Raw genomic sequence first — 24330 nt, 5'->3', positions numbered from 1 at the left:
TCTATTATATAAAATATTAGAAAATAAAGTATGTGTATAATATATACTTAGATATTTTTTATAACACGCTTTTTTTTAACGCAGAGAAAATACAATCGGCATCATTTTCAATCAGGTAATCTTGTTCTTCCAAATAAATTGATAATGTTGATAAAAATCGATAATGATTAGTCTTTTAATCTTTAATTATTATTTACATTGCACGACGAGAAATTTTTTTTTTTAAATCGAATTTTAAAAAGTCTGTTCGTATAAGCAGTCACGTGATCTCTTATCGACGTATCGCGTTGACCGTGTAGGTCGAGCGAACTGTCAAATATACGAAGATGGCCGCCGCCACTGAAATATTAAAGTCGCCGCCGTGAGAATTGATGTAATTTGCCGACAGAAAATGTAGAATTTTTCAAGCCGGAGACGCGTCTCAGGTAAATTCTAATCGCGTTGTTGCAATTGGCGTAAGCGGTCTGCGTCAATGATTATTTCACGGTTCGGATGACGCGGTTTCGTGGGCGGATTCACGATGTGTGTGAGTGTGTGCGTGCTTGCGTGTATGTATCCGCGCCGCGGTGTGACATCTCGTCGGTCTGTCTGACGTTTTAAGAGAGCGGACGGACGTAAATATTGAGCCGGATGCTTGACGGACAGCGATGTCATCGATCTGTATGCATTGATTGCCGAGCGGATTGTCGACGAATGTTGCTCGATTCGATGCTGAAGCTGTTATTGGTTTTTCCGCGAAACCATCGTGCCATTTTCACGCGCTTCTTCATGCTGCCCGATATGTTAATACTCGCAATGTTAGCACGACAAATGTTCGAACGTATTTGCTGAACGGTCATTATTATTTCCACATGTAAAGGATATTTTATTTTTACTTAGTGTATTTCTTTTATCAATTAGTCCGAGTATGAAATCGCTATTGCGAACGTATCTTTTCCGCCGTTTCATTCACGTCAAGTAGTGTGTGTATGTGTTTCATTTTGCGTCGTTCCTTTTGGGCACATTGACTTTTTCGTCAATTCATTAAAATAGCTTGCTCGTATTGATCAAAGCTTTGTATTGATCAACTATGTTGGAGTTTCAAGTTCATATTATTTTTGTCTCTACAAATTTTCTCACATACATGTCAATTAATAACAATGAAATTAAATTTGTTTCTATATTTTTAATTATTTTTAAACTTTTTGTTTTTCCTCTGTGCATAGTAGTTTTGATGTTTGAAAATAATATCTTGCTAAAAGAATTCAATTTTTTTTCTATACAATAATATGCCGATTTAGCTCATGTCATAATCCGTTAGTCCAAGAAAATATTTTGCATCCTAAAATATTAAGGATAAAAAACACTAGACAGAGTCGGAAGATAAATTGTGAACTTTCTGTTTTAGCAAATTTCAAGTATGAACATAATGCGCAAATTACGAGGAGGTACCGGTGTTGGAGGTATGGGTTCAAGCGGTACTGGTGGTTTAGACGATTGCGCTGGAGGCACAAATCCTCAGCACACTGCTCTGGGGCTTATGCATCTGAAAAAACTGTTCTCCGAATATACTCATCCACCACATCCCCTTTCCGATACTGAACGTGATGATAAATTGTATAACATGTTACCATTATTTTGCAAGGTGAAGTATATGATAAGTGGAAATAAAATAAAATGTTTTAATATAAATTATTCTAGTCTTATAAAATAGTATGTGAAATTGTTTTGCAATATTAAAATTATTCTTTTATTTTAAAAAAGATGTTTCTACATACATTTATCATTATATTATTTTCATTATAAAAAGCCATCTGCTTGTGTATATTTATATGTGTGTACATGCTTTTAGGTATTTGGATCTAGTCCATCAGGAGATATGAATGAAAAGTTCTGGGATATTTTGGCCTTTACGCAACAAGTATCAAGACTTATGGTATCTGAAATCAGAAGAAGAGCAAGCAATCAGAGTACCGAGACAGCAAGTTGTGCTATTGTCAAGTTTTTAGAAATTGAAAATAGTGAAGAATCGAGTAATGGTTGGATGCTGTTGTCTGCATTGAATTTGTTGGCAGCAGGCGATACTTCTCTGATACAAGTAAATTGAGTTTTTTTAATAATTGATCATACAGATATATTTGTACATAAAAACTTTTTTGCATTATAAAATTTTTTTTTATAGGCCATGACTGCTGCTTCAGTTCCGTCAACTTTGGTGAAATGTTTATATCTGTTCTTTGATTTACCCGAAATGAACGAGGAAGATGCTGATATTACAGATACAAATAGTGAATTCACTCCTAGAGAACGTAGGATATTATTACAAAAAATATTTGTTCAGGTGATATATATCATATATTTTATATATTTCTTTATATTTTAGAACAGTATCATATCAACAGATCATTTTTTTTTCTTTTGACTGATTAATTTATTCTTTTGTATAAACATACTTACAGTTGTTGGTAAGATTATGTAGTCATCCCTATCCAGCGGAAGAACTCGCTCGTAAGGACGATCTTACCTTACTGTTCTCAGCAATAACCAGTTGGTGTCCACAGTATAATATTATGTGGCGTAAAAGTGCCGCCGAAGTTTTGATGACGCTGTCCCGACATGGTCTTACACAGAATGTAGTAGCTTATATTCATAGTAAGCTTAACGTTTTACTTTATATTTGTTACAAATCTTGATTTCATGTAAAAGATTATTTATTTAATATTTTTTAAATTTCTGTTATTTTATCTACAGATAAAGGATGTATAGCACTTTGTATTGATAATATGCAACGTGTACCTGAGCTGGCACCATTAGAGGTTGTAGAAATGTTTGTAACAGTGTTCTGTTTTTTAAAAGATTCCAGTGAGGTTTCTCAAACATTGCTGGATGACTTTCGTGCTTGTCAGGGTTATATCTTTTTATCTGAGTTTCTCTTAAAGTAAGTAAATGTTTTGTAACAATACGAAATAATGATGATAATAAAAGATTGATAAATATTTATAAAAATATTAAAAAAAAAATTCCATATATAGACACGCTCCATCAAGATTAGAACAAGATAGTAGAGCGGAAGCGCATGACGCTATCCGAAATTTGGTACTAATGTTAGCATCTTTAACAATGTGTGGTCATACAGAATTGAAACCAAGTCAAGCTAGTATGGGATCCTTATTTCAAATGCTCGGCTTTACCTTACCCCAACCCAGTAACAGAGGTAATTTTACAGAGAGTGAAATGTTGTACATATTAAATGAAAATATACAAGATACATTTTATCATATTGCAGGAGGAAGCGTTCGAAATATTCAAGCATTCCAAGTATTACAATCTGTATTTATAAAATCTAATTCACCACTTCTATGTTGCACTATATTGGATGCGATATCTAGTGTATATCACAGCGACAATGCGAATTATTTTATTCTCGAGGGACAAAATACTTTGTCTCAGTTTGCAGAAAAAATTCATTTGAAAAATTCAGAGATACAAGAAAAATTCTTTCAATTATTGGAATTTATAGTTTTCCAACTTAATTTTGTTCCATGTAAAGAACTCATATCTCTGTCTATCTTATTAAAAACGAACAATTCAATTTCTTGCTCTATCATGTGTATGGAGACTCTTCTCAATATACTCAGGTAAGATACCTTGAAAACAATTTAAGAAATTCTTTTCTGAAAATACACAAGTAAAATGTATCTAATAATTTTAAATATAACCGCCCTTTTCAGACACAATACTATATTTAAAGACGTTTATAGAGAAGTTGGTATGTTAGAAGTTTTTGTGACTTGTCTTCATCGATATGCAACATTACTCAAGGATAAGCAAGCTGCAATTGATCAAGGATTAGGTAATTTTCATTAAAGACATTTATCATATCATATAATTTTTTATATATAAGTTTTGACATTATATAAAATTCGACAATTAATATTGTTTTAGAATACACGTTATGCCCCGAGGACGAACGGTTGGGTGCCTTAATAATGGAGGCTTTAACAACGTTATTAGCGAGTAACGTTCAAAATGCAAATGTCTTTAGAGAATGTGGAGGCGCACGTTGCGCTCATAATCTAGTGCCCTACGTAGATTGCCGGTATCAAGCACTCGGTATTGTTAGAGAATTGATACTCAGCGCAGGTGGTGATGACGACATGGCTACGCTATTGGGAGTTATGCATTCAGCACCTCCTAATGCTTTGATTCTAAAAACGCATATATTAAAAGTAAGTCTTATATCATTTACTTCCATATTGATTATAGATTCGTGAAGAGCTATTAACGATTAATACAATATGGTTTTGCAGTCGTTGTTAGCCTGTTTACGAGAATCGCATAGGACTAGAACGGTTTTTCGAAAAGTCGGAGGCTTCGTTTATGTAATGTCGGTTCTGGTATCACTGGAGAATCAATTAGGTTTGCAAAGATCGGAAAGGAACGAACCTTGCAATGATTTCGTGCAGAGAACGATGCAGGATGAAAGTCAATTGTTGACATTATTACATGTAGTATTTCATACTATAAGTACAGCTATGCGATTTGAGCCAGCAAATGCGAAATTCTTCCATCACGAGGTATAAATTTAAGCCATATTATAATAATTATATAATTTATCTTATATTTATGTAAAAATAATGCCAATTTTGTATAGATCTGCCAATCAAGTTTGTGCGATACTTTACGTCTTCTCGGTTGTTTTTCGACGCAAACAAAAATCACTGAGATGGATATGATACCGACTGTGAATTATCATAACATGCTAGTGTCATTATTTATTGGCAGTGTATTGGAACCGGTATTTCCAGATGATATGCCAAAGACATTGGGATATGCGTGTTTATTATTACGTTTGCTGTATGATGTGGCACTCGATTCCTTTGACAAACCAAATTTAGCTAATGTAGGCATAAGATCTCCAAGTCATAAGCAAAATAGCGTGGAGGTATACTATTTATCCAAGTATCAACATTTTAGTTTTGTTAAATTAATGCAGTTAATGTTATAACACTGCGTTGTATTTTTTAGCAACAGAGATCATTTGATTCTCCTGGAAATAGCAAGAGATGTATTATAAATTCCTTAAATCTAAGCCCACCCGCACCCGAGCCGATTGTAGTTCATCCCGGTATAGTGGTGGGAATGCTTCACTTACTTCCATCTATCTCCGAACCATCTAATCCACAAATGGCGCTAGCCTTACAATTATACGTGGCGGAGATAATCAAGAGCTTAGTACGATCGGAAAGAAATCAGCAAGTCATGTGTGAAGCCGGTATGGCCGGAGAATTGTTGTCCGTGGGTAGAATTGCTTTGCAGGATGAGACACATCCGCTTCATCAACCTTTGCAATACATCATAGAGAGACTCGCCGCGCAATCCCTCGAACCAAGAGATTTACGGTGAGAAAAAAATACTTTTATAAGAAGAAAAGGAAATTAGAAAAGGATACATTTAAACAGTCTCACACAATGATAATTCACAATTTAATTCTTCCAGAGAGTTTTTACGTTTGGGTGATCCGTTATGTTGTATCTCGCTGGACGATATCGATCCAAGCAAGCCTAGAGGAGGACCAGTCCCTTTAACACGAATTAAGACGCTAGTGTCGATGACAACACCCAAGGACTTTAGAGCTCATGGTTCGTGCACCTTACCACCTTTCGTGGAATTGGATATGAGTGCCGAAGGATTCGCGTGTTTATATTTGCCGAGTGTCGCCCCGCAAAGTACCACACCTCCTACGGTTGTCTCCGCGGACAATAGCGTTTTGGGAGGCATTGGATCAGGTACACAATATATTAATTATAATTATTATGTATGTACTTTCACCGTTATATAATGAAGATAGTGTAGCCGATTCTATTGTGAGTAATTGAATAATAAATATAATAAAAATGTGTGATGTATCGGGTAATAATAATGAAAAAAAACGAGGCTTATTTTTGTAAACTGTACACTGTGTATATATAACGATTGCTATATTATATAAAAAATAATTGTATATAAAAAATTATTGTAGGTGATAGATTATTCCCGCCACAGACCGGGTTAACGTATAGCACATGGATATGTGTCGACAAGTTTAGCGATCCTAGAACCGATCCTCATTGCGTGAGATTACTCACTCTAGTGCGTACTCCGCAATCTGCGAGAGACTTAATTTGTCTGACTGCTGTTCTTAGCGCTAGAGATAAGGCTATCATTGTTTCCACTCAGGAGACACCTATTCCGCAAAGTAAGTTTGTGTGTAATACTTTCTGAAAGAATTATAAAAATTAAATGCGTATTAAACATAATGCGTACAAATTAATACGCATTTTAGATACAGGTGAATGGGAGCCCGAAGGGACGGGTGAATGCGGTGCCCGAGTCTGGTGTCCTGATTTACTTCACGAAGGACAATGGCATCACATAGCTATTGTGTTGAATCGCGCGGTTCTTAAAAACTCGAGTTTTTCATTATATTTAGACGGTCAACATATCCATAGTCAAAAGGTAATACACGTATTGAGATTCATTAATATTCTAAATCATATATATATATATATATATTTGTATTTTTAGCTTCATTATATCACGCAAGTTCCTGGAGGTGGAGCAGCCAACTTAACAGTGGCTTCTCCAGTTTACGGTTACATTGGTACGCCGCCTTGTTGGCGTAGATATTCCAGATTGACATGGAAACAGGGACCATGTCATTTGGTGGAGGAAGTTTTTAATTCTCAAAATATTGCCACTTTATTTAGACTAGGACCGCATTACATGGGAAGTTTGCAAGCTCCGCAATTGAGTGGTACTAAATATGCAATGACAATATTTCTTATTGAAACATAATTTTACAAATATTCATTATTAATATTATATCTTATTACATGCAGGCCCTGAACCTCTAGGACCTCTCGTGGCTGAAGAAAAAGTTGTATTTGGATTGAATGCAAAAGCCATGTCACAATTGACTCTAGCTAAAATTAGGAAAGTGTATAGCCGAGCTGATAATAAATCAATAGCCAAACAAGTATGAATATTTTTCAATATTTTTTCTGTTTTTATTAAAGATAAAGAATAAGAAAGCAAAACTCAAAACTAAATTTTATATTAATATCTGATTACTTTGTTATTGACAGCTTGGAATGTCATCCCATGAGAATGCTACGCCTATTAGGGTTCTTCATAATTCCGCGGGACATCTCAGCGGTCCAGCTAGAGCATTAGGTGGTGTGGTCGTTGGTTACCTTGGTGTTCGTGTATTTAGTCCTAAACCAGTAGCTACTATGATCGATAATGTAGGAGGATGTTCAGTGTTATTAGGTAGGATTGCGAATTAAATGACGAACGATACCTATATGTATTGTAACAATGAGAGATGAGATTAATAATATAATATTATAAATCTGTTTAAAAGGTTTAATAGCTATGGCCCAAGATGTAGAATCTTTATACGCAGCTGTAAAAGCATTAGTTTGCGTAGTAAGATCCAATCAAGCGGCCCAACAAGAAATGGATCGTAGAAGAGGATATCAGACTCTAGCTATGTTATTAAGAAGAAAATGTCCTCTTCTAAACAGTCATATATTGCACTTGACATTCAGTCTTGTGGGGACGGTCGATAGTGGTAGAGAAACTAGTGCGATTCCTAATGTCACAGCATTTCAAGACCTCTTATGTGATCTACAAGTAAGTCTAGAAAAGTTTTTATAATTGAATACACATGTAGAGCTGTGATATTACGCGAACGAGAAAGCAGGAGGTAAACAAGAAAAACGTTTAGACAACATTGATTTAACGAATTTATTTTTTTTATAAAAATTTGTATTGTGGTATGATAAATTGTTCTTAGGTTTGGCACGAAGCACCCGGAGAATTATTGAGATCTCTCCTCGAACATTTGTACGAACTGATAGCAGAGTCCAGTGAAAAACGAACTAATCTGCGATTAATGAGAGACTTACAATTAGTACATAAATTATTGCATATTTTGAGCGACGTAAAACTAAATAGCACTAGACAGATTCTTTTAGCGCTTCTTAGTATATTATTGAGTCAACCACGACAGGCTGACCTATTATGGTAAGCAGTTTTTTGTTCTCATCCAACCAATTCTTATTTCATTTATTTAACTGTATATATATACTTATGTTAATTCTTTACAATTTTTATTTTTATTCAGGTTTGGGCAATTTATTGTAGCAACCTTACCGCAATGTTCTGAAAAACATTTAATTCTTAGAGAAGGAGAAGGAATCAAGGACGGAGAAGGAGAGAGTATACTTTTACGTAATCGTTGTTTACAGCTCTTACACTCATTGTTGTTTAATGGATCCAAAGTTAATGTAAAGTAAGAAAAATTATATATACAAATACTTTTATATATGTGTGTGTGTGTGTGTGTGTGTGTGTGTATGTGTATGTATGTCAACGCATATATCAAAAATATACGTATCAAGTACAATTGCAATTATACTAATTTGCAGTATGTGCGAAGAAGTAGCCAAAGTTCTGGGCCTAGATTGGGTATTATTGTTCCTCCAGTCTGATCTTCATAGTACCACAGTTGTCTGGGGATTACGTATTCTCGTGGCAATATGTTCAGTGCAATCAATTTTGCAAAAATTTAAAGAAGGCACAAGCAATGGTGGTTGGCTAAGGCATACCGATCACAACAAAATGGCACTAGCACTCGGTATATATTAGCAATTTCTTTGTTTTTTCATATATCAATATTTTATAAATATTACTTGTGTATACATTAATCATAACATACATGTAGGTTGTCATCAACAAATGTCTACTGGTGAGATTAAACCATCTGGGCTTCACGTACCAGGATTTCAGCATCTGGGCTGGTTACTTCCGCAACATATCGATCTTGTTCCGGAACTTTATTTTCTCTTTATTGCTCTAATGATGGGACAGCCTGTGAAATTGTTACCTACGGATTCGAAGGTAAACATGGAGTTAATCGCGCGTTTTTGTGTTGAAATGGTTAATATATAAAGAATAGTAATACCATGTATGTATTATTACAATTGTGCATCAGCTCGATTTGGATAATGTTTGGAGCTTTATGTTCGGGGTCCCGGCAAATCATACGCTATCGTCTTTCACCAGCAGAATTAATCTTTGTCCCGAGGCGATGGTCACGTTATTAGCTATGGTGCGAACAATGTTGAATAGTCACTCAAACAAGTGAGTTAATATGTTATATAATAAAGAATATTTCAATATGTAATTATATATATATTATGATATAAATTAATTTTTTTCACAGCCCGGAAGTATTACCAGCATGGTTAAATGATTATCCGGTGACAATAATACAATTCTTATTCTTCCTTTATCGCAACTTCACCGACTTTATGCAGGTCTTTATGTCCGCGGAAGTTCTGGGTGCCTTAGCTGGGACCTTGTTTCCGAAACCTGTCAGTTCTAGTCAGGATAGCAGCGGTGCTAGTACCCCAGCCGATGAGGTAATTATATTCTTTGTTCTACGAGATGTTCTCTCTGAAAAACGAGATATTTTCAATTTTACGTAAAATTAAATGTTATATAAGGATTTCGTATTACAGACACAATAGATATTTTAAAACTTGCTATATAAACTTATGAGATCAGAGAGATTCTTTGCATATGTTTACTTATATTATAAGATTAATCGATATAACAACATTGATTAATTATTGTAGCAGGAACCAGTATTAGTGAGATCGCCGTCGAAAGATGTAGGATTGACGAATCATCCCGCAAAGAAATTCGTGATGGACTTTTTTAAAGTTATCGTCGTCGATTCGCTTTCGCTGCCGGTGACGACCAAATCGCCAGCGATAGATCTCGTTCTGGAAGCGTGGCCGGAACATGCGTCGACTGGACAGCAAATGCGTTATCAAACAGAAGTGTTATCTATATTAATGGAACACTTGCTAGCTGCGGATGTGTTGATCGGGGAGCAGGCTGCTTTGCCTGTTGTTCCCGGCGGATCGGCTAACAATATAACTAACAATGTTTGTTACGTGGCAGCCAGAATAGTTGATAAATTATGGCAAGGTAATAATCCCTATAATAGTTCATCCATGGTGTGCGTAATTAATTATAATTAATAATGATTATTTAATTTCTCATAAAGGTGCTCTGACAAAAGACCCGCACGAAGTATTCGATTTTATTGTCAAATTAATCGGTCAAGCAAAGAGGCGACCTGGTGTTGTCAGCATGGAAGGCCTTCATCACTGCCTGAATAGGACAATTTTATTCTTACTGTCACGTGCGACTGATTCTATTGCCGATCAAATGGCGGTATTGGAAGCATTGCATAAGCTTACTACTCATAGGTATATATACACATTTATATATTTTACATGTATATATTATACATACCGGTTATATACTTTTGTATAATATATATATATATATATATATATATATATATATATATATATATATATATATATATTCAATCCTGATATAGAGAAGAGTTAATCACATAAAAAGTTTTCTTTCTTAGATTATTAGTGTTCGGCGCTGGTAATCACGAATTAGAATTTATCGGCTGTTTGACGTATTGTCTGTTGCAACTGACAGCTGATATAAAGATCATGTTGGACACTAACATGAAAACTACGTGGCACGTTAATCCGCAAGTGGAATCCAGCGATGATAGATTGACATCTCACCAAGGACACAATTTGATGGCTGTAGCGGCAACGAGAGTTTGGGAGGAACTCTACGTATGTAAGAAACCGGCCATAGAAGAAGTTTTTAAAGTGACTCTGCCGGCGCCTGTGAATAATGAACGTGCACCGGAATTGTCGGTCGTGAGAGAACAGATTCACGAAGCTGCGTCCAAGCTCTGGCTAAATTATGTAGTTTCGGAAAGAAGGGCCACGTACAGAGCTCCTTGGGAACTTCACAATCAGATCCAATCGGTATGTCAAAGTTCTCAGTACGCTGTGAATATAAATGTGTGGATATTGATATTCTATACATAAAAAGGAATTACGCAAAGTATATATTTGAAAAACCAGAGTGTCATGTATATATATATAAAATTGCAGAAAATCCAAAAAGTGACGGGAGGCTTGACGAGATTAGCAAGTCGGACAAAGGTGCGAAAGGAGGAATCTGTACGCGTAAGACTTAGATTACATCAGAACACCGTTGCTCAATGGACGGAGCAACATGTTGCGTTAGTCAGAGAGCTCGCTGCAGTGAGACGTTTGCAACATCAACAAACAAATCTGCACACTCAGCGTTATGTATATCAAGTAAGAAATCCTATCTATTCCTGTTTAATAATTTTGCTTTTTTATGAAAGTATGTAGCGCTTCTAAATTTAGATGAAAAATATTCTACACTAATTGAAGAATAAACATGCGATAAAATAGTCTAAATAATTTTAAATTTATTTTTAGGAATGGCTGCAAACCGAGACGGAATTGACTAGGGAACGCGGTCTTTGGGGACCTCCGACACCCACCAGGCTCGACAAATGGATGTTGGATATGACAGAAGGACCATGTAGAATGCGAAAGAAAATGATGAAGAATGAACTCTTCTACATACATTATCCGTATCGGCCTGAATTAGAGCATCCTGATAATGTGAGTATGCAAAAAATGCATTAGAAATGTAACAAAATTTAAATATAAGAGTTTCTGTATTATTGGCAGCCATAATACATTGATCTATTATCTATATTTAGAAACAGCTAAAGTACAAAGTAGCGACGAGCTGGGATAGTAAAGAGTACTATCTGAAGCAGCTTGGCAATTCATCGGGAATGTTTGAACGCGAACGAGACCCTGTTATAGACGACACACCGTTAAATGTTAATGAAACTTCTACCGAGAGCGAACCACCGATGGTTCCGTGCACGTTAGAACGTCATGCCAGTGAACCAGATGAAGCGCCCGAGGATAATGAACAGGAGGAAGAAAATAATCAAACTGTTCCAGACAATCAAACGTTATTACGTCTCCTTGAGGAACATGAAAAGGTTTCTGTTTTATACAATCGATATGCTTAAAATCGCAACATTTTTTTTATAATATTTTCATTTACATATTTCAGATAAGCCACATGTTTAGATGCGCAAGAATACAAGGTTTGGACACGACTGAGGGTCTTCTTTTATTTGGAAAGGAACATTTTTACGTGATTGATGGATTTACATTGTTGAAGTCTAGAGAGATAAGAGATATAGAAAGTTTGCCAGAGGCATACGAACCAATCTTGCCGTCTCCGGGATCTCCTAGAAGATCTAGAGCAATGAGACAGTGTTCCAAGTTTAATTACGAAGACATCAGGTATATATATTTTTAAAATAAGAATATATTTCTCTTTGTATAATATTTGAATAATAGATTAGTACCTGCACTATTTTGCGTTATCCGCAGGGAAGTACACAAGAGACGATACTTATTGCAACCTATGGCATTGGAAGTGTTTAGCGGAGACGGTAGAAATTATTTATTGGCATTTCCTCGAAAGGTCAGGAACAAGGTCTATCAAAGATTCATGACATTTGCTACTGCGATCGCCGACAACGCTCAGCAATCTGTAGCTGGCCAAAGGCGAACGGCGAATGTCGAGCAGGCCACTGGATTGCTCTCAAATCTTATAGGAGAAACATCAGTCACTCAAAGATGGGTGGTTAGTAATAATACACAAAATAAGTGGGAGAATAGATACTTTTTACTTTTTATTAAGTATTGACATTTTCATACGCACAGAGAGGAGAAATATCCAACTTTCAATACCTGATGCATCTAAATACTCTGGCGGGTCGAAGTTACAACGATCTTATGCAATATCCGATATTTCCGTGGATCTTGGCTGATTACGACAGTGAGGAGCTTGATCTTACAGATTCATCGACATTTCGAGATTTCAGCAAACCTATGGGTGCGCAAAGTCCTGAGCGATTGCTCCAATTTAAGAAAAGGTATGGAGAAAGTATATGTGTATGTGTATGTAACGATATATGTGATGAGAGATTTGTTTTCCACAACTTATTTTCCATCACATCGTACAGATACAAGGAATGGGACGATCCGCACGGAGAGACTCCTCCTTATCATTATGGCACGCATTATTCGTCAGCAATGATAGTATGCTCATATCTGGTGAGAATGGAACCGTTCACGCAACATTTCCTCAGATTACAGGTTTGTACATGAGTTTGCAGAAGCGGCAATATGGCACCTTATTTTTTATATATGTGATAATTGAAAATGTGATTATAGGGCGGACATTTCGATTTAGCCGATAGAATGTTTAATAGCATAAAGGAGGCGTGGTTATCTGCTTCCAAGCATAATATGGCAGACGTGAAAGAACTTATCCCGGAATTTTTTTACCTCCCAGAATTTCTTAACAATTCTAATCGCTTTGATTTGGGTAAGTTAGATCTCGTTGAGCGTGATATATTATTTTTGTTTCTTTCTTACGTCGTCTGATTATATGTGCATACTTTTCTTGCAGGCTCTAAACAAAGCGGTGTTCAACTCGGTGATATCGTTCTTCCACCTTGGGCGAAGCAGGATCCTCGCGAATTTATCCGTGTACATAGACTCGCATTAGAATGCGATTATGTATCGCAGCATCTTCATCAATGGATCGATCTAATATTTGGATGCAAGCAAAACGGTTCGGCGGCTGTTGAAGCTGTCAATGTATTCCATCATTTATTCTACGAAGGCAACGTCGATATCTACAAGTCAGTTTGTACACGATAATTTTGCAATTATAATTATAATTATAATTATCAAGATATTGCGTTTATCTCTCGTGTCATTCTTCTAAAATAAAAATTTTTTAATTAGAAAATTATTCTCATCTTAATTGTAGCATTGATGATCCATTGAAGAAGAACGCAACTATCGGTTTCATCAATAATTTCGGCCAAATACCTAAGCAATTATTCAAGAAGCCGCATCCGGCAAAAAAAATGACGCAGAGGACTAGTGTGATCGATCCTGGACCTATCACTCCTGGATTAAGTATTACCACGTCTGACAAATTGTTCTTCCATAATCTCGATAATCTGAAACCATCGTTACAACCTATTAAAGGTTTGCATTTTTGATTTTCCATTACAAAAAGGGGCTATGTATTTAAAGTATTTTATGTAATTTACATCGTTTACAGAATTAAAGGGTCCCGTTGGACAGATATTGCACATTGACAAAGCTGTGTTGGCAGTGGAACAAAACAAGACACTTATTCCTCCCTCTTATAACAAATACGTAGCATGGGGATTCGCTGATCATTCACTCAGAATAGGGAATTACGACAGCGATAAAGCCATCTTTGTCGGCGAGGCCTTGATGCAAAGCAGTGGGGAGATAGTAGCGTGCGTTTGTCCGTCTTCCAAATTGATAGTTACCGCTGGCACCAGCTCTGTAAGTCTTTCAGAGCAGACAGTTATTATAAACACGAGATAGTTCTCAATAATAATTTCCTCGCAATAATCTATAATAATGAGTTGTGTTTCGGAACAAAGTTATATTAGAATCGAAAAATATAAAAATAGTACGTTCGATACAACTATTCTAAAAATGACAGTTTTTCACTCAAGTGTGAAAACGTGTTATCAAAATTATTTCTCTCTCTCTCTCTCTCTCAAATTTTTTAGTTATGCTCTAGTACATATTAATTAGTATATATTAAATACACATATCCGTCTAGGTCGTGACAGTCTGGGAATATGCCAAGCGACAACTTTCTATAAAACAGTGCCTGTACGGACATACCGATGCAGTCACATGTTTATCGTCCAGTCCCGCGTACAACGTTATCGTGTCCGGATCGCGAGACGGTACAGCAATTATATGGGATTTATCCCGGTGCTTGTTTGTGCGTCAGCTTAGAGGACATGCTGGACCAGTTGCTGCAGTAGCCATAAATGAATTAACGGTATTTATATCATATATATATATATATATATATATATATATATATATATATATATATATATATATATTATGAATATATAAATTATATATAAATTGTATAAAAAATTGTATAAAATTGTATAAAAAGTAGACATATAAAGTATCTTTAGCTATTTAAAAAATTTTTAAATATTTCTAGGGAGACATAGCTACATGCGCAGCTACATGGTTACATGTATGGAGTATCAATGGGGAGGAATTAGCGAGCGTTAATACGTGTGTCGGCCGCGCCGATAGGATGCAACAGATATTATGCGTCGCTTTCAGTCAAACTCACGAATGGGATTCGCAGAATGTTATTATGACTGGCTCTACTGATGGCGTTGCTCGCGTAAGATAGATCTATTTTTCTAATATATATATATATATATATATATATACGTTGCAAATTATTTTAGATGCATATATATCTGATATATATACAACGAAACTTGATAAAAAATATTTGCGATATAGATGTTTGTGTTTTTGCAGATGTGGTCGATGGATTACGTGCAAGTACCCGCAGAAGAAGAGAAGCCTGAAGAAGTAACGGTTGTCGAGAAAGAAAAGAACGAGAAACAAAGCACCGAGGAGAACCAAACTGAAACAACAATGAAGAGAGTTAAAGAATTGGTTAAACAAATGAGTATATCTGCCGAGGGATCAGGTATATAATTTGTTACATGTATATTGATGAGAAAACATTTAAATTATAACAAATTTTCCTTTTTGCTTCAAGGTATACTTATGAAAAGCGGTTCTGAGAGTAGTCTCTCCGAGACGGAAAATGCCAAAGAAGCTTCCAGACTACATGAGGAAAAAGAGGAATGCTCCGATAATGAATCGAGTAACGGTTCTAGTAATAAACCTTCGCCTCAGAATAATCACGCATCTTTGGTCGTATTGCGTCGAAAGAGTCGCGGAAATCCGATGTTTAGAAAAAGCGAAGGTGGCGGACGAGCTGATAGCGAGGGCACACAAACTAGGTAATTCAATTTCGATAATCAAATACAAGTCAGTATAAATTCCATGTAAGATATAACTCTATCGTATTTTATAGTGAGTCTACCAGCAATCCAGGGGATTCGGAAGGAGCATTAAGGGCTAGTAAAAGCGATACCAGTTTGACCGATAGTTTCGTTATGGTTAGCGAGGTTGATACAAAGCCGCGAAAAATCAATCCGCAAAATATCTTGCGAGACGGCTTCAAATGGCAAAGACAATTGGTATTCCGCAGTAAATTAACGATGCATACTGCCTACGATCGTAAGGATAATGCAGAACCGGCGTCTATCACAGCTTTAGCGGTATCAAGGTATTTACAATGTGTATATCATAACATCGAGATAAATCGGCGATCTTTTTACAATTAAGATTTTTATCATACTCTTATATATTGTTTTATCAAATAAATTCAAAAGCAATTCATAAAATACAAAACAAAAATATTTATAAACTTAAAATTAAAAATTAATATCATATTTTAATTTAGTATACAATTATATTAGTATACAATTATAATTTTCTTGAATATATTTATGACCTTTTTATATGCAATTACATGTATATAATTGAGAATATAAGGTATGTTACCTTATTATATGTCACCTTATTATATTTCGATTTTAGGGATCATAGAACAGTATATGTGGGTGACACTCGTGGTAGAGTATTTTCATGGAGCGTGTGCGAACAACCCGGACGCACGGTCGCCGATCATTGGCTGAAAGACGAAGGAGCGGATTCTTGCGTTGGTTGTGGCGTCCGATTCAATTTATATGAAAGAAGGCATCATTGCCGCAACTGTGGACAAGTATTCTGCTCGAGGTAAGTCTTAAGTAAATAGTAATTATGTTTCGTTAAAAAAAAAGGAAAGGAAAATTTAGTGTGGTGCTTTACATATTTAGCCGAGTTAATTACTTTTATATATAGATGCAGTCGATTCGAGTCGAAGATATCCAGACTTGGTATCTTAAAACCAGTTAGAGTTTGTCAAGGCTGTTATTCGTCATTACGGTCTCAGAATAACTCCACCGAGAGTAATACTTAATATGATACACAACACATGAGAGTCTTATCTTATATATAAATCGTTAAATTATACAGAAAACTATCTTAGCGGGTTGTAAATACTTGGGTGTACCTATTAACTTTTTAGTTGAATTTCTCTGTTCACGAACACGAAGAAGTGTGTGTATGTATGTACGTTCTATCCTATGCAAACTGAACTATACACAATTTATTGCATTTTTTAACAGATGAGTTAATGTAATCGTAATTTCATTTGCATCTGCATAAGTAAAGGTTGTTGCATTTTTATTTCGATGACATTTCTATTACTAAGATAATGGAGAAATAACAACAAAGTATGAATCATTTGCTGGATTATACATTCCTGTCGATGTTTCAAGTCATGCATAAACCAATTGAATTTTTAGGAAATAAATTTTTCTAATGCATTAAAATATTATATAATTTATACACATTTATACATAATTTTTAATTGTTCTTTATTATCGACAGGTTTGTATAAAGTTGTATATATAATTTTTTCATTACATTTTAGATTAAATTATAAGAAATTTAATTAAATTTAGATACATGTATATGTTACCCATAAGATTAAAGGAAATATAAGATGTACTTTCCAAATTTATCCAATACAAATTCTTGTATGTGTACCTATTGCATATTGTACTTTATAAATAGTACATTATGCCAGGAAATGGTAATGTGCAAAATTTATACTATTTCTAATCAATGCATTAAGTAATGTTACCAACTATCATTAATCATGTAATATTATTATTATTTATAAAATTAAGAATTATATAATCTGTGATTTTTTTTCTATATTTTAATTTAGCCGGAATGATCAATGGCTCTCGAGATTAATCGATTATGTTATTATATCGGTACTGTTACTAATTATTGCATTAAGTTATTAATGGAAAACATAACATTTAATGTTATATGTTAAAATTGAATATGTGTTTGATTATAATTAAATTCACATTTATTTAAGACACGGAAAAGTTTAGATATTACTGTGATTATTCTTTTGAGAGGGATAAATTTTTTGTTTGTTTATATAATATGTGAAGTATCTCAATTTCTTATTTTATACATTTGTTATTCCATTGTACTAATCATCTCATAGAGGATGCCAATTTGGAAAGTATCTCTTTCAAATATAAGTATACAATTGTTTTTTTTTTTTTTTTTTCAACCAAGGAGTGTGTTTCACTTTTCTTTCGCATATGGTACATATATGGTACATAAATACTATTTAAGGACTGTATTACGATTTAAAGTATATTATTGCAATGTGTACTGCTGATCTTTTATCCAAAGGCATAGAACTTCATAATAGACAATACCGTATTTATGTAACACTTATTATTAATTGTAGGATATTTAAACAAAATCATAGACAAAATAATAAACCATAAGTAAAAATCACACCAGCTAATGTTTTTAACAGAGTGACAAATGTGGAATACAAATGATTATAAATCAATGTATCGTGATTTTTGTGTATAGAAATAATTGTGTGGGATTGATTTTCAAGATATAATTTCCAAGATATATTAAAAGCTCCTGTGAAAAGTTTAAATAATTTGCGCTGTATTATAGTACGGGTACCTCCTAAAAGTTTAAGTTTCTTACAATACTAAAAGCCAAATATTAACGACAGACATTTGAAAAGTTTGACAAAAAATTTCGAGACCGACTCTCAAATTGCAAAAATTATATCGCTGTTCAAACAATCGATTCCACCATTCGTATTCTCTCTAATGATATATCTCCACTTCCTTAAAAGCACAAATTTTATAAAAGACATAAGTTGAAGTGAATGAGATACAATCATAAATTATAGGCAAATGTATTTCTACTGAATTTTTTTTGTTAACATTGCGTTAATACAAATCGATCCTATAAGCACAATGCTGTCAGGTTCTTTGAACGAAAATCTATACAAGAGAGACAAGAAAGTTGAAGTAGACAATACAGAGAGATATGATAATATATGAAAGAATATTGGCACACTCAAATATATAAATTATACGCACGCGTCAAAGTCATCCTCTCTTTCAAGCATAAGAAATATCTATGCGTTCCTGTGCATATTAGTTCAATTTACACATCGTCAATTATTTATATATTGTTTTTTATTCGAGTAAAAGATTTGTCGATTCTATAAATGGATTTTATAGAAAATCGGACGATAGATGTAACTTAACGTACATTTTCTGAAAAATAGTTAAATATATGTGTTATTATTCTTTTTTAAAATAATCATGAAAAATTAATATTTGTTATTTTTTTAAAAGATATACCAAAAGGATTATATTTATCTAATCATTTGATAGTTAGAAGAAACATAGTTTGAAAAAACTAAATAATTAAATTGCGCGAAAAATTATGGAAAATTATATTAATTATTATATAACAGAGTATGCATATATATATATATATATGCATAATTTAAATCATAAATCATATAATAACATTACCTTTTTATAGATTTAACTATGATTTCTAGTCATATACAATATAAAGTTGTTTCTACTTGAAAAGATTTTACTTTTTATTATTTTATGATGAAGAGTATTATTTATAATTATTGTATACAAATAGAATATATTATGCTGAGTACCCCACATAGATTTTTGGATTATCATATAGTTTATCAGAAGAATCAGAGTGTGATACTTTTAACAGACATTCTATATTGTATCGTTGTTATACTACTATGCAAATTATTTCCAAGTATAATACAATATGGCTTTAGCATATATAAAAATTTATAGAAACTTATTATGGAGATTTTTTTAATAAAAAAAAATGATACGTTATTTTTATTATTAGATTTTTAAAGATATATATATTTATGTTTTGATATACTTTATATGTGATAGTATAACAACCATACAATTTCTCTTATAGAATGGTGATAAGTAACCGTTTTATTATACGATATTGTATTAGCAAATTATATATTTTCACAATATTTTTTTAAATAGCGTACAGAGGAAATTTTAATTAATGACACATGCGACGTCACTTCATTCATACTACGATGCTATCCACTAAGATGGATTTGATAGAATAATAAGAAAACTGTGCATTATACAGTTAGATTTCAAATTGTATATAAAAATAGAATGAAAGAGAATCATCTAAAGATATTTATTGCTTAAAAAATGTATGATAAGATAGAGAGACATATAGAGAGAAAGAGTAATATATGAATATCTTATATATTCATATATGAATATATAAAATATATTGTAATACCTGATATATATGTGACGGATGTGTGTGTGTGTGTATGTGTGAACCTATATGAATGTTTATGCGTCTGTATGCCTGTACACATTTACCACCCCTGCGCATAGGAATTACATGTATACATATATATATATATATATATACCAATCACTATACATATATAAATATATGTAGCTAGAGCCGACTGTGTATCGTTAGATATTCGTATAACATTGTATAGTATAGATTCTGATTGGTATAATTATATTGAATGGGCCAAAGTTGTAAAAGAAAAATTACGTCTTTATTTAACTAATGAGTGAAATATAATAATTTATTAAATGTCGCATGCGTAACTTTGAACACTGTATTAAATTGCAAGACCACTTTCTTTGACGCCACATTGTTCTTTAATATAAATCGAAAAGAAATAACATTTTTAGAAATAATCGATTAATAATGTGTCTCTCCATTTTACGCGCTTACTTCTTTGCTTTATTATATCAAATCAGCGTATGCGAGTAACAGAGACTCTAAAACACATAAAATACTACAACACTAAATATATATATATTAACATTAAGAAAGTCAATTCAATGTCTTGCCTTTCGACGGACTTTCCTCGAGAATGTAATCTCTTTACTGAAACTTTGGATAAAAATATGAAAACTTTACAGAATTGATACTTTCATTTATCTCTAGGAATAGTGGTCGAGATTATACTTACTGGCTCAAGTGCCGTGACACAACAAAGAGAAAACAAACAAATTCTAAAGACAGCAAATTATTGTATTTCATTAAGCCAAATATAAGACCATAACGTATTATATAATTTACAAGATAAGTATATTCTAAATGTATGAAATAAAGTTGTATTCAAAAAAAGAAAAAAAAAGAGAACATACTATCCTTAAATATCTCTCAAATATTGTAGGATATCTTTTATTATTTTAGCTTTTTGTAGTAAAAATGAATTTGTCTCATTCATTATTCTTCTCCCCCAATGATAAAAATGTTAATTTTAACTTAAAATTTGTGAAATCCCGTTTCGATCAGACATTAATATATCGACAATATCTTGAGACCGATGTAACGTCTCATCAATATATTAAGATTAATTATATACTCCATAGATGCTTGTTGTTTTTTCGGTACTTGCTAGTATTCTATATCAGTATTCTCTCGCATCTTGTAGCCGTCTATGTCTTTTGTATGTGCTGGAAAGCACATACAAAATATCACATTTTTATATCGGTTGTCTCGCGATTTTAGAGAAAGAGGATAATATTTGGTTAATTTTATTTTTTCATAACATTTTACTGAAATAATTATGATTAAACAATCATAATTACTCTGTGAAGGTTTTTTTTTGTTCAAAATTTTGCAATTAGATGCACTTTTAAAATAGAAACTAATAATCTTAAAACAAATTGATCTCAATTACAATGAATTAATAATTAATAAGATTGTAGATGTACATTGGATCTATTACAACAATCATCGATCAAACGATTGCCTAATTATAAAATCAAACATGTATACATATATATGTATTTAAACAAATCAGATTACTTGTCGATATAAAATCGGGTGAACAATTGATTTTTTGTGAATAAATTTATAGTTTTCCATCGTAAAATGAAACAAAAAGATAAAAAAAATGAGAATACATCCACGGCATATTTTTGCGACTCTTTTCTTTCGTTGCTGTTTGAACCGTGATGATTAGATAAGGCTCCGGTTCATAGTACGTTCGAGATGCAGACTTCATAAGAGACCGGGATGACCGAGGTCCAGCCTCAGTTAAAGCTCTGTATGCAGATATAACGAACGAAGCCGTTGTCGCTTCTCCGCGATCTGCTGCATTGTGTATGTTACGACATCCCGGATCGCTTCTCTCGCCACCGGTGAGAATCGCATTCGCGAAAATCCATCCAAAAGTACCTGAGATAGTACGCGAGGAAATTCATCTTTTCTATCTCGTCTCATCCATATCTTTTTTTTCTTCGCTGAAATAACCAACCAGTTATTTCTTAAGATTTCAAGAGGTATGAGTCCTTGGTATAAGGATTTCTATAAATCGGCTTGGCTCTTTTATTCATAAAATCCCTTTCTCTCCGAAAAGGGGTCTTTAAAGCGAAATCGAACGGAAGGAAACAAAGATGCCCGCCTGCTCGAGCGAGAATCCCTCAACATTATGGTCAACCAGCCCGCCAATGTCGCGAAGTAACAGCGCGTCACCACCGCTAGCATCCGATTCACCGTTGTCCAGGTCGCCTCCTCGGATGTCGTCGCCCGTGTCCATGTTGAAACGTTCGACATCGAATATATTCATTTCCACGTCCAAAGCGCCGCAGGCTAGCTTCTCCCAGGTGTCATCAACCTCGAGTTTGCCGATGGTGACAAGCTTCCAGAGACGACAGCAGCAGCTGACGACTCATCAAGATCGGAGCAACATCGAGCGACAGAGCAGCTCTTTGCTGTCCTGGATTCTATCTTGGTACTTTGGTCTGTTATCAGGCTTTTTCCGGGGTATCTTCAACACCATCGGTTACGTGATCTGGGCGCCCGCTCTATGGGCATCAGCCTGGGTTTGCCTGTTCTGGGTGATTCTGCAACTTCCGCTCACCGCTCTCAAATGGTTCATCACTGTGCTCTACACTTCAGCGTACGAGAGATCGCGCAATAAGCGATGTGTGCTCATCAGTGGTGGCAACACGGTGCAAGCAGTACATCTGGCGCGTAACTTTTACAAGGCGGGCGCTCGGGTAGTGGTATGCGAGCTCGAAGATCTTTTTTGTCTGGCCAGATTCTCCATCGCTTGTTCTAAATTTTACACAATACCGCGGCCCGGACCTAAAAACGTGGTCGAGTACATAAAAACGTTGCGAGATATAGTTCAACGCGAAAAGGTGGCTTACTACATACCGGTAAGCGCCGCCAATACCGCTTATTACGATGCCCTAGCGAAGCCGCATCTCGAGACCATAGGTTGCGAATGTTTCGTGCCCGACGCCAGTGAGGTAACCGCGCTGGACGATCCTTTAGAATTCCTGCGACGTTGTCGCCTGCTCGGTCTTCCGATTCCGCAGCATTTTCTGTTGCGATCACAACATGACCTGTTTGCGCTCTACGAGCAAAACGCGTTTCGTACCGGCAGGTACATGATGCTAGCCGCTGGTCCCGCCGTGATGCGCGATCGAGCCAAGATTTTATTACCGCCTACCGTTCGAGAGTTGAGAAACCAGCGGCAAAATGAGATCAGCGACAAGCGACCCTGGGTGGTAATCCGTGATCCCGGCGATCATTTCATCACTTGCACCACGTTGAAGGAGTCGCGAATAGTGGCTAACGTGACCTGCCGGGTGGACGAGGATCGGGGTGGACTCATACCCGAGGAACGCCCCGAGATCATGCGATGGCTTGAACGATTCTTTTCGCGTTCTTTTGGTGGCAGAATCAACGGTCATGTGAGTTTCCAGCTGGCGATGTCAAAGGAGACGGGCGAGCTAGTGTCCATAGGTTGTCGCGTGGGCGTGAGTCTGCCCTACATTTGTCATACAGGAATACATCCGCGCCTCGTATGGAAACCCTGTCGGCATTTTTCCAGGCAAAACTCAACGGTTAGGTCGGCCACATTAGACAGGCAATCGCTGTCTGACGCCGTGACCAGCGCCTTTAAACAACCAGCGGCCGGCGATCAGACGGTCCCCCATCTCCTGGGTACGGTACTGGACAAGAAAGAATCCCTCTTTGTGTACTGGGATCCTTTACCCTATTGTGCCTATTATCATCTCCAATTGCCTTTCAGACGCGTCGCTGGAGCTATTAGATCGCAGCATAATCCACCCCTAGCGGTGGTACAGTAGAGCTTCAACATTGAGTTTGTATTAGAAGTGCTGGACAAGGGTGACAGAAGTTCTTTTCATGTACTAGAGATTCCCTGCGAATTGCATCTGAATCTCTGCATTGATCGTATCTTCAAGAAATGAATCAAATGTGCCAAAGAGAGATCCGAGGACGATAAAATCCCGGACGTGTCCGTACTTATTTTTTTTGTGAGTGATTGTGCAAAGTGTGGTATTATTTATTGAAGTATGATATATTCGGGGTAAAGCCATTTTTTTCATGCTCAAGTCTCATT

At 35.1% G+C, this 24330-nt stretch overlaps 2 protein-coding genes across 4 annotated transcripts; both read left to right on the top strand.

Annotated features, from left to right (window-relative positions):
• Positions 1-574: 574 nt before the first annotated feature.
• Positions 575-21637, top strand: LOC126859523 (WD repeat and FYVE domain-containing protein 3). Of its 2 annotated transcripts, none has more exons than XM_050610910.1 (47): positions 575-853; positions 1388-1624; positions 1832-2077; positions 2162-2320; positions 2439-2631; positions 2731-2917; positions 3012-3193; positions 3266-3617; positions 3711-3832; positions 3925-4208; positions 4290-4556; positions 4634-4924; positions 5008-5381; positions 5479-5768; positions 6002-6217; positions 6305-6477; positions 6547-6775; positions 6861-6997; positions 7107-7290; positions 7385-7656; positions 7820-8049; positions 8150-8317; positions 8454-8662; positions 8750-8925; positions 9020-9168; positions 9251-9449; positions 9666-10023; positions 10103-10307; positions 10481-10901; positions 11031-11240; positions 11388-11576; positions 11678-11971; positions 12046-12281; positions 12372-12627; positions 12708-12919; positions 13010-13142; positions 13221-13374; positions 13459-13693; positions 13825-14048; positions 14125-14378; positions 14665-14892; positions 15070-15261; positions 15405-15579; positions 15652-15898; positions 15973-16227; positions 16542-16739; positions 16845-21637. In XM_050610910.1, the coding sequence occupies exons 2-47, from the start codon at positions 1400-1402 to the stop codon at positions 16960-16962; spliced, it is 10308 nt and encodes a 3435-aa protein (XP_050466867.1). In that variant the 5' UTR covers positions 575-853; positions 1388-1399; the 3' UTR covers positions 16963-21637. The 2 variants fall into 2 exon arrangements, with proteins under 2 accessions (XP_050466867.1, XP_050466868.1); XM_050610911.1 differs by having other exon boundaries at positions 694-797.
• A 360-nt stretch (positions 21638-21997) lies between these two features.
• On the top strand, positions 21998-24325 carry LOC126859529 (uncharacterized). 2 transcript variants are annotated; one of them, XM_050610926.1, is made up of 2 exons: positions 21998-23909; positions 23998-24325. In XM_050610926.1, the coding sequence occupies exons 1-2, from the start codon at positions 22349-22351 to the stop codon at positions 24039-24041; spliced, it is 1605 nt and encodes a 534-aa protein (XP_050466883.1). In that variant the 5' UTR covers positions 21998-22348; the 3' UTR covers positions 24042-24325. The 2 variants fall into 2 exon arrangements, with proteins under 2 accessions (XP_050466883.1, XP_050466882.1); XM_050610925.1 differs by having other exon boundaries at positions 21999-22234; positions 22312-24325.
• The last annotated feature ends 5 nt before the right edge of the window (positions 24326-24330 follow it).

The sequence above is a fragment of the Cataglyphis hispanica genome, chromosome 3, assembly GCF_021464435.1.
Source record: "Cataglyphis hispanica isolate Lineage 1 chromosome 3, ULB_Chis1_1.0, whole genome shotgun sequence".
Lineage (NCBI taxonomy): Eukaryota > Metazoa > Arthropoda > Insecta > Hymenoptera > Formicidae > Cataglyphis > Cataglyphis hispanica.
The sequence above is the reverse complement of the archived record's forward strand: the minus strand, read 5'-3'. Positions and strand labels throughout refer to the sequence as shown.

What these genes read in the sequence shown, in the direction of transcription:
- LOC126859529 (XM_050610925.1), top strand. Translation starts at nt 22,349, where the DNA reads ATGCCCGCCTGCTCGAGCGAGAATCCCTCAACATTATGGTCAACCAGC.
- LOC126859523 (XM_050610910.1), top strand. Translation starts at nt 1,400, where the DNA reads ATGAACATAATGCGCAAATTACGAGGAGGTACCGGTGTTGGAGGTATG. An exon ending in AGGATGTTCAGTGTTATTAG is followed by an intron (nt 7,291 to 7,384) that starts GTAGGATTGCGA and finishes TCTGTTTAAAAG; the next exon opens with GTTTAATAGCTATGGCCCAA. An exon ending in AATTAGAGCATCCTGATAAT is followed by an intron (nt 11,577 to 11,677) that starts GTGAGTATGCAA and finishes ATCTATATTTAG; the next exon opens with AAACAGCTAAAGTACAAAGT.